Source organism: Pteropus alecto, unplaced genomic scaffold, assembly GCF_000325575.1.
Source record: "Pteropus alecto unplaced genomic scaffold, ASM32557v1 scaffold105, whole genome shotgun sequence".
NCBI lineage: Eukaryota > Metazoa > Chordata > Mammalia > Chiroptera > Pteropodidae > Pteropus > Pteropus alecto.
This window is the reverse complement of record NW_006436294.1, coordinates 5,897,518-5,908,077: the sequence shown is the minus strand read 5'-3', so window position 1 is coordinate 5,908,077 and position 10,560 is coordinate 5,897,518. Positions and strand designations below refer to the sequence as shown.

At 51.4% G+C, this 10,560-nt stretch overlaps 1 protein-coding gene across 1 annotated transcript in view; it reads left to right on the top strand.

Moving 5' to 3' along the window:
• PTK2 (protein tyrosine kinase 2) overlaps nucleotides 1-10,560 on the top strand; it is a 175,948-nt gene that overhangs the window by 126,029 nt on the left and 39,359 nt on the right. Inside the window, exons 17-22 of the mRNA XM_025047590.1 lie at nucleotides 557-641; nucleotides 1,742-1,842; nucleotides 3,546-3,661; nucleotides 4,480-4,580; nucleotides 7,621-7,710; nucleotides 10,374-10,560. Coding sequence (XP_024903358.1) covers nucleotides 557-641; nucleotides 1,742-1,842; nucleotides 3,546-3,661; nucleotides 4,480-4,580; nucleotides 7,621-7,710; nucleotides 10,374-10,560 — 680 coding nt within the window. The remainder of the gene's footprint in view (nucleotides 1-556; nucleotides 642-1,741; nucleotides 1,843-3,545; nucleotides 3,662-4,479; nucleotides 4,581-7,620; nucleotides 7,711-10,373) is intronic.

Sequence of the window (10,560 nt, the reverse complement as noted above, 5' to 3'; positions counted from 1 at the left end):
GAGGTCCTGCCCAGCCGCAGGCCGGTGACTGCACCCCCACCACCCCGGGCCAGCACGTCGCCTGTGGGCCTGGGAGGCCCTGGGGACGTTGCTGCCTCTGAGCTTAGCGCCCCTCCTCCGCCGCAGTCCTCAGGGAGGTCTGCCTGGCACAGCTGCCCCCGGCCCGCTACCCCCGCCCCGTGTGCCCTCCCCTCCCCCCCGCCGCGGACCGACGTGTCTGGACCCGTGTTCTCTGCCGCAGTGGATGGAGGGGTTGCTGTGGGCGCCCACAGTGTGTCCCCAGCACCTAGAACAGCGCTGGGGGCGCGGCAGAAAGCGCACGTGGAGCTGGTAGCAGATGAATGGCCGGCGGCATTTCACACGCACGTCCGTTTTCAGAGGGTTTTTGCAGAGAACCCGAAGTGCTCCTCTCGCTCTTAAGGTTTTACAGTTCTGGTTCTGTCTGGTCCAGAGCCACATAGTCGCAAAACAAACAGCCTGTCGTGAGCGTGCCACCGAGTCGTACAGAGAACCTGTTTTGGCGCGTGTGTGTGATTCTGTGATTTCCCCAACACAGGAGAATCCAGCTTTGGCGGTTGCAATTAAAACATGTAAAAACTGTACTTCGGACAGCGTGAGAGAGAAATTCCTTCAAGAAGCCTGTAAGTTTCTAGAGATGTCTGTGGAACTAACTCCATTTGACTTTCCATCAGTGAAATCCAAACTGTCTCTGAGGAAGAAAAAGAATGTTTTGGCTTTTATGAGATAACTACATTTTTCTTGCCTTGTAAATTAATACCTGTGTTCGTAGAGGCCAATATCTACCTACAGATTTTTCCAGGTAAGCCCTGGGGTTTGGGGTGTAAAGGTAGATTGACTTGCCGTCTGTCCCTTTATCCTTCGGTGCCTTGTACCATTAAGCTTCATGCCGGAACTGGGCACTCGTAGAGATGGTCCTTGCCCAGGTGCCGCCAGCGCTCACAGATCAGGGAGGAAGCAAGGACCACGTGACAGTCCCCTCCTCCCGCTGCAGCTTCCCCCTCCAGGGCTCCGGCTCACACCTCCCATGAGGAGCCCCTGGGGAGAGTCCCGTGTGACTAGGTCTATGTGGAGCGTGGGCGGGCTCCTGTCTGTCTGGAGCCCTCAGCTCTTTCCCACCTGCCCTCAGGCTGGCGTGCCCTTCCTCCTCTGCATGGCTGTCCCTTCCCCTCTGACCACATAAATCCTCTTTCCTCAGAAAGCTTTGTCACAGGCCCATGTCCCTCCCTTCCTTAAGTATTCATAGTTAAATATGCACTGCTCCAAAACTATTATTGTCTCTCCCTCCCACTAGAACTTAAGTTCCATGGGGTCAAGGACCATGTCTGTTTTGCTCACTGTTCAGACCCAGTGTCCGGCACGGGGCTTAACGTGTAAGAGGCTCTCGGTAGACGCTGGTTGAGCGAATGAATCTCAGTGTCCTTCATTCCTTGTGCCTTGAATGACTACCTTCTACTCTGTTCCCATAAGTATTCACCAGGTGGCAATCTGATAAGTTAATAAGTCGGAGAGGAAATCATATTGTAATTTCATCAGTTAGGTCTACGTGTATGCTTAATCCCGCTCCTGTGTCTCTGGCCTAAGTCCAAGGCCCGGCCCGGCAGTGACTTCTGTCCCAGCTAGTTTATTTCTGTAGAGCGTTCAGGCCGAGAAAACACAGACGGCACCAGCCGTCACCGCCCAGCACCCTGCTGGGGAGTAACTGTGGACACTGTCCCCCCAGTGACGATGCGCCAGTTCGACCACCCTCACATCGTGAAGCTGATCGGAGTCATCACGGAGAACCCCGTCTGGATCATCATGGAGCTGTGCACACTCGGAGAGGTACCACGTGCTTGGGCCTGCCCCGCGCGGGCCGGCCGCCAGTGCAGGCTGTCTCATGCTGAGCAGTCACTCGGTCTGCGCTCGCTGTGGGTGTCCCCTGTTTAAGGAAAGGAAGTCCAGGATGCGCACAGAGCCTCGGGGTTTTGATTCAGAGAGCATGAGTATCATGCCTTCATCATTAAGTCCCCAAGCGAGTCCCTCAGCCGAAGGTGTCAGGACTGCAAGCTGCAGGCCACCAGGTGCTGCTGCCTGCCCTCCGATGCTGTTGCCTGAGGAACTAGCCCAGTGATTCGAGGATGAAAGAAGCAATGTTAATGGGGTTTGGGTAAATTAATGCAGAATTTAGGTAAATCTGCACAGTTCCTTAATCTTCTAGAGAATTCACCTGGCAGAGGCTTAGACTGACTAACATTAGTCACAGTTTCTCTTTAAAATGTGAGTAAGAGTGTGAACAGCTTTCCTCATCCGACCTTCTCCAGAGTACAGAAACTAACTCTTTAATCACCTGGAAACCTGGTAGAAATGCAAATCCTTGCGCCCCGCCCCAGCCCTGCTGAGTCAGACCCTGGGCGGTGGCCTGGGCCCAGCACCTACTTATCATCTGCAGGCCACAGGTGGCCCTGTGGCTGGCCAGCTTGGGGATAAGCACAAGTGGATTTTTCAGATACCTAAACTTAATGTTCTGGTACTGAAACTCCGTCGCTTAACCTTCTAGAGTAGGACACACAGTCTGTCCTTTTAAAGGGTACCGGACACGGATTGGCTGTTCACGAGTATTGGGGTTGCCCGTTACCAGGAGCCAAAGTGAAGTTTGGGTCTTCGGTCCCCTTCATGGCGGCCTCAGCCCTCCCCACCGAAGGGCCCTGCCCAGTGGCCCTCGAGCCCTCCTCCCCGTGCGGTGACAAAGTCCCCAGAGGGAGGAGGGAGCTTCAGGCTCCCCAGTGTCTCGTCCTCCTCTGCACCACCTTTCTGGATACGATGGAGTATTTACCTCATTTTTACACTTTTTCTGCTTTTGCTTTTGAAGAATTTGCTAATTCTTCTGGGTTAAAAAACTTGCTAAATGTTTCTCCTTTTTTTTTTTTTTTTTTTTTGGAGTGTTAAATTCCTCTGCCTTTCTTTGCTCTGTTACCATTTAGCTGAATTAATCATGGGTGATGGGCTAAGTACCCAACACGTGACCATTTTGTCTTCCTGTCCCCGAAAGCCCATGGGGGTGGGAGGGAGAATGCTTCCTGCCTCTCCTCCCTCCTCGTCACCTGTCCTCAGATCTGCCTGGGACCTGGTGAGGTTTGGAGCAGGGCGAGCTGGCCGTGCTTGCGTGTTGGGCTTCTTTGAATGGTAACTGGATGTTTCTGTTCTCCAACTATTATTATTTAGCAGTATTTTATAGTATGCTTTTTGTTCATTCCCTGGAAGCATCTTTCTGTATTTTTTTTTCCCAGAAATTTGTCTACAGTCATGAAGAATCCAATTTTAAAAAGGGATTCCAAATAAAGAACGACTAACCATAATTTCTGAGCTAGTATGCTTCATTCGTTATGGTTTCTGTCATTACTGTCATTAGGGGAGAACCGAGGCCCTGCTTATGAAAACCGCGTTAGGAAATAGGCGGCATCGTTGTTGACTGTGGCTCCTTTGCGCTGATTTTGAGTCCCTGTCACTAATCCTTTTTCCTTCTCCTCTCGGCTGCTGCCCCGAAGCTGCGGTCGTTCCTGCAGGTCAGGAAGCACAGCCTGGGCCTGGCGTCGCTGGTGCTGTACGCCTACCAGCTGGGCACGGCCCTCGCCTACCTGGAAAGCAAACGATTCGTGCACAGGTGGGTCCAGGCGTCCCGCCGCTCCGCCGCCTTCGTAGCACGCAGTGGAGAAATGGGGGGGGCCCTTTGTACCCCCCGGCTCGATCGCACACGGTGCCGGCGTGTCGCGCTGCGTGTGTCCCAGCCGAGTGAAGTGTCGTGGCATGTTGACACATGCGTCTAAAGGGTCTGTCTTCACGAGGAGTTGGAAATATCTCGTTGCTCTCGGATCAGTTATTCCTTCCACAAAAACTACTGGGAGCCGGTACGCGGCACTAGAGCAGTGGACTGTGGTCCTGAAACAGATTGTCCCAGGCCTTAGTGTCACAGGTGACATCTAAGGGCATTCTTTGGAATTTTCGATTATAACTTGGGCCTCTAGTGTGAATGGAAGTAAAAGCCCTTACAGTCCGTTGGCCCGGTTTGTGTCGAGTTTTGTTATCCAGCGTTAGCACAGACCGCATCGGCAAACGTACTTACAGGTGTTCAGAAGGTGACTTTTACTCTATTTAATGATGTCTCTTGGGAACAGCACGGTTACAGACCATGGTTGTGTATCCCTGTCTGTCAGTAGTGAGGTTGGTTGTGGGAAAAGTAATGACGGTTTCATTATTTGATGATAAACTTTGCCATCATTCAAAATACTGATTATCCTGTTAATGACTAAATATCTGCCATAAAGAATACATTTGAAGTAAAATAATAAAAGTATCCAATTTTGGAGTATATGATAAATTTCTCGTCTTTCAAAGTACCTATATGTCTTCATATAATGTGGATGAGTTTGTGATTTATTTGCCTTGTGTTAAAATTTATTGTCCCAAATTCTTCCTGATCAGGGACATTGCTGCTCGGAATGTTCTGGTGTCCTCAAATGATTGTGTGAAATTAGGAGACTTTGGATTGTCCCGCTATATGGAAGACAGTACCTACTACAAAGGTAAGAAATCACTAATAATAAGAAGCAGACTCAGGGTCGTTAATGATTTTTATTTCTTAAGATGTTTTTAAGACACATGCTCAGCTGATTGTTGGCAGGTGTAAAGTCAGCTCGGTGGAGGAAGGCCGGGCTTTTCAGCAGACGGTGCGGTGCTGGAGTGTTGGTAATCCACACGCAGTAACTGGACCGCAGCCCGAACCCCACTCCACACCAACTCGAGATGGATCACACTCAGTTACAAAATGTAGGACTTCTGGGAAGAGACATAGGAGTACATCTCTGATATCTAGGGCTAGGCGAAGAGTCCTTAGACTCGACACCAAAAGTATGATCAATAAGAGGAAAAAACTGATAGATTCAGCCTCATCAAAATTAAAAGTTTTTGTCGTGCAAAAGACCATGTTAAAAAGATGAAAAGACAAGCTACAGAGTGGGAGAAAATCTTTGCCAACCTCATATCTATCCAACAGGAACTAGTATCTAGTATCTAGAATGTAGAAATAACTTTTAACACTCAAGAGTTAAAGCAACAAGATAGGAAATGGGCAGAAGGTACAAGGAGAGATTTTACTGAAGACGCATGGTTGGCGAGTAAGCGCGTGGTCCGTGAGGGCGACGCAAGTCTAGGCTGCAGTGAGACGCCATTGCACACTCATCAGAGTGGCTAAAATAGGAAACAGTGCTAATCCCCAGTGCTGGCCAAGATGCGGAGAGACTGAATCACTCGTAAGTCGATGGTGAGGATGTGAAACGGGACAGCCCCTCTGGAAAAGAGTTTTGCCGATTCTTAAAAAACCAAACATGCAACAGCACTACAGCCCCCTGATGCTCCTGGGCCTTTCTCTGGAGAACTGAAAATGTAAGTTCACACGAAGCCTGTATTTAAATGTTCTAGCTGATTTCTAGTAGCCAAAAATTAGAAGCAGCCCAGGTGTCCTTCAGCCGGCGGACGTGGTTAGAGACCTCGCAGCAGGCGGAGTTGTGTGCGCCAGCCTGGTGAGAGGCGCCCGCCTTACAAATCTGCAGCCACCTAACTCCAGAGACTGGTCCATGACCTCTAGTTCCTGTGATTTTTCTTTAATTTTGCTAATCTTGGAATCAGATCGAATTGCTTCTTCAAATTATTATTCGACACGCGTTTTAATAAGTTTCCACATTCCTAGCACTTTAGCTAAGACTCACAGTATGCATCCATACCATGCTGTTAGTATGCATTCTCATTATTACTACCATTTTACAAAGACCAGTTTCTTGCTCAGTTTGTTTGACTTTTCTGTTTTATGCTATAGCTCGGGACTGTTCTCTTTCCATACGCTTTCTGCGTACTGCAGCCTGAAGCAGTTTTAGCAGTGATCCTTTGTTATGTGAAAAGAAAATTATTTGGTTATCTATTCAGTTTGGTTATTTAAGTCACTTAACAAGAAAACGGCCGAGTCAGCTGTCCACTGTTTTAAAATAGTTCACGTCCAGCTCAAATCCTAACTAGTCCAAGTCTTGGAATTCTAGTACAAAGCTAAACTCCAAACAGTGGGGTGGCCGAAGCCACCTGTCACTTAGCATTTACAAGGACAAACACAAACTTACATTGTCATCTTGGAAAGGTAGCGAGCTTGGGTCTATTGGGCTTCGGGAGAATAACCCTAAAGGTTTGGGAGCCTTCAGTTCTGGGCACAGTCGTAGGATAGTTTTGAAGGAATCAAACAGGATTCGACCTCGGTTTGTCATGAAAGTGCTTGAAGTTAAATGGAGAAAAGTAAACAGGACAAATGTCACTGTCCCCAGATGAAAGCCTCCAGAGGCCCCCTCTGCCTGCGGAAGGAAGTCCAGACCCTTGACAGTGGGCAGGGCCCCTGCTCCAGCCCGCCGGGCTGGGCCTTGTTCCCCTGCCTTGGTGCCCCCTGTTCCTCTTTGTCCCCTCCCCCAGGCTGCCCTGACAGGCTCTTGGTCACAGTTTCCCTCTGCTTCCAGGGCACTTGGCACGTATTCAGAATCTCCGTCACACCCAAGACACTGCTCCTACCTTCTGGAATTAGAATTCCTGGAGGAAAGGCGTCCCGTCCCGGGCAGTCCTCCTGTCCCCCGGCAGGCAGAGGACTGTCTAGCGAGGCTATGAGTCGTTCCCTTTGCAGCACCAAGGGAGAATTTGGGCCCCTGGAGGGGCTGCGCCAGGCCTTCCTAAGGAGTATTCTTTTCCATTCCGTTGCCCCCCCCACCCCCGCCACCCCCGGTCTTCACATACTGGTGAAGGTGCAGTCAGCCCTTGTGATTTGTGGATTCTGTGTTTGCACGTTCGCCTCTGCACTAACATTTGTCACACCCCAAATCAGTACTCGCGATGCTTTCGTGGTCACGTGTGGACGTGCAGGGCAATGAGAAGTATGTCCCTCCCAGCTGGAGGAGGGAGACGGGCGGCCCATCAGCACAATGTAAGCACCTCTGGCTCTGGGACAGCTGGCCAGGTTTAGGTGTCCTCCTTCCTGGCACCTGCTGGTGCGGTGGCCTTGGGCAGGTCACGTAACACACTTGTGCCTCATTTCTAAGAGAAGAGTAGCTGCCAGGAGAGGTCGTTGTGGACTGAAGACGACCTCCGTGAGATGCGTGTGTGCACGTCCACGTGTCCCCAGGCTTCAGTGCTCGGCGTTTGAGCAGGGGAACGGACTGTGTCCTAGCGGGCCAGCCCCAAAGCGCGGCATCCGGCCCGTGCGTTAGCGTCCGGCCTGCGAAACCGCCAAGCCGGTAACCGAGCTGCAGGCCGATTCCTCCGGCGGACGGGGCGCGCTCTCCTCCCTGCGCCCCGCCTTTCTCCAGAGAGACGAGGACGGCAGTGTTTTCTGTCCCTGCCCCAGCGTGACCACTCTCCCCCAGACGACCTCTGGATATCGAGGAAAGGAGAAATACTTCTCCTAAAGAAGCGGAAAGCCCCAGGGGTCATATATTTAAAGCTTATATTTTGTTACTAAAAAAAATCTCAGCTAGTTCTAGCTGTTAGATTCTTCAGCAGATCACAAGGAAAATTCACTTTCTAAAATTAATCTTCTAGCTTCCAAAGGAAAATTGCCTATTAAATGGATGGCTCCAGAGTCAATCAATTTTCGACGTTTTACCTCAGCTAGTGATGTGTGGATGTTTGGTGAGTATTCTGAAGTTTTGTGTTTTTCCATCTTGCACACATTCTACAGAACACCCGAGCGTCCTTTCTCTGCGGAGTGTGTGGGCTGGTTCGCCTTCCCGCGCCCGCCCGTCGCCTTCGCCAGTCGCCTCTTGGCTTCGTGGGACGGTCGCGGCGCTCGCACGCGCGCTGGCTTCCGGGCGCGGCTTCCGCGGCGTCCCTCTGTTCTGCGTCCTCTTCCGTGGCTCCTCCCTGTTGTGTGTCTGCCTCCCTTCTCCCCTCGCGGAGAGAGACACCTTCCTTCCCGATTCCTTCTCCCCTCGCGGAGAGAGACACCTTCCTTCCCGATTCCTTTTTCCCATCTTGCCCGTTCTTTTTGCGCGAACGGCTTTACGTAGTCAACCTGTCTGCCCGGTTCTGTGACCCCCCAAACCCGGGCTGTCCGAAGTCGCACCTCAGCCCTTTGTCTGGGCTCTGACCTCGCTCTCTGTCTCGGGCCTCGGAAGTTTGCCCCTTCATCTTCTGTGGCTTTACCTCTTTGATGTCTAGTCTGCCCCGTCCCGCTTGCTCCAAGTCGGTCACCGTCGTCGTCCTCTGCTCCGTGAGTCATTGCGGCTCCTTCCGACGAGTGCAGACGTGTGGCTCTCATCCGCTGTGCACTTTCTTCAACTACTTTATCTGCGTTTTAACATTACTGATGCTTTATAACATGGATGCCGTGCCCTCCCCCACCCGCCTTCCTGCCAGGAGCACCTGTCCGTAAACGCTCTCCTCCGGCTGGCGTCCTCTCTGCCACACCTTCAAGATCACCTGAAATGTCCCATTGCCGTGAAGCCAGACATAACAACTCCCTTTCCGTGCGTCTCTGCACTTTCTCTCTCTGTCGTAACGCTTCCGTCGGTCCTGTGAATAGTCTCGTGCGTATATTCCGTCAAATTTTAAACTGCTTCCGAGTGGTAGTGGGTTTACATACCTTTTTCCTAGAAATAAAAACAACTTTATACACATCAAGTCTCTGTTCTTATTCTTTCTTCTGTTTACTTGCTGTTGATCTTTAGTAACTAGTGTTGGTGCCTTCATTAATACCAGAAACAGGAAGGAAGTCTTCAGTGGAACAGGAAGTAGTGTGACGTGGCAGAAAAGGCTCCGGACGCCACCTGATGTGGCCTCAGTTCCCAAGACCTCACTCGTTAGCTGTGTGACCCAGAGAGCAATTTTCTTATTCTTTTAAAGAAATTCCAGATTTCAGAGATTCTGAGATGCCTGTTTTTCTACATTTTAACATTTTTGATGCTGGTATGTGTTGCAAATCCGTGGCATTTCACCTTTGGTGTTAATTGGGGGCATGTTTTATGTGGCGGCCTTGAAGACTTGGTCTGTTTTGTTCCTACTGCTATTAATTTCTTCTCTGGATGAGTTAAGAGAGCTCTTTGGTAAGAATAAAATAATTCTAAGAGGTAACAAAGGATTCTGTCACAGTTTAGGTGGCAGCATCCCCCCCTTTGGTCATATAAAAGAATGGTGTATCTTATGTAATGGCGGCATCTTAAGGTTGATAAATATAGTACTTAAATATAAGGCGTGAGAATTAAGGACTACACCTGTCCACTCGTGAGTGCCGGAGATACACCAAGGTCGCACAAACTGAGACCTGGTATGCTCTGATAACGGCATGACTTCTGGTGAGCAAAGCAGGACTAAGGCGTTCTTTCTGTCGCGCACTGTCCACGTGGGGATGATCACACTCTGGGCTTTGATTCCATTGCACGTGAGTGTGCGCCTCGCCTCTGTGGAGGCGCGCACCGTTTTGGGGCTGAGGATGCGGGAGGAAAGCCGCAGCTGCTCTCGGGGTGCATGCACACTTATGACGCAGGAGAGGTGGGGTCGCCCCAGGAGGGTCAGGAGACGCACGCAGGCGCCCCCAGACGGCCCTAAAAAGAGGAGACTGTGTGAAGAAGAAAATCAAAAGGCATAAAGTTAGAGGCGTGAACATGAGCAAAGGCACATTCGTGGCATGTTCGGGCAGCAAGGTCTCCGGCGGGGCCAAAGTGCCGAGGGGGTTAGACGCCGCCAGGAGAAAGCCACCCCCGTGGCTGCCGGCGCTGTTGCGGTTCCCTTGTCGTTAGGTTAAATGGTGCAGGTAACTTTTTTGAGGTTGGTCGTGGACTTTGTGGGCGAGAAGTCCCAAACGTTCCTGTGGGAAACGTGATGACTGATGAGTGGCTGAGCCAGGTGGTGATGCCAGTGTGTCCCCTGGGTCTGGACCAGCCAGCTCAGAAAAGGCAACTTTAAAGGGACCTGAGCGTTCTGGAAGTGTACGGCTTATGTTTTGGGATCGTCTTCGGTGGACCTCCGGCCAGCTGCTGTGGTCGTGAGCAGGCGGGACAGATGGCGCTCAGTCTGGGATTCCTCCTGCTCGTTGTGAACCGGTGCATCAAGCCAGGAAGGGCCCCTAGAGCTGCTGGGCCGTTTTCTGACACAGGATTTTTAGAGAAGTAAACCTTTCGAAAAATGACGGTTTTTCCTCTGATAAGTTCGTATTTCAGTAGTCACACGGTGGTAGATTAGTGTTGCCGTTCGCATTTCGCAAGAGGTCCTCGCACGCTGCGCTACGCAGCCGATTGCCCCGAGGCCCACGGCGGCTGCCCCCGCTAAGCGCGCTGTCTGTGTTCACCGTTCCCCAGGCGTGTGCATGTGGGAGATCCTGATGCACGGCGTGAAGCCTTTCCAGGGCGTGAAGAACAACGACGTGATCGGCCGGATCGAGAACGGGGAACGGCTGCCGATGCCTCCAAACTGCCCTCCGACGCTCTACAGCCTCATGACGAAGTGCTGGGCCTACGACCCCAGCAGGCGGCCCCGGTTCACCGA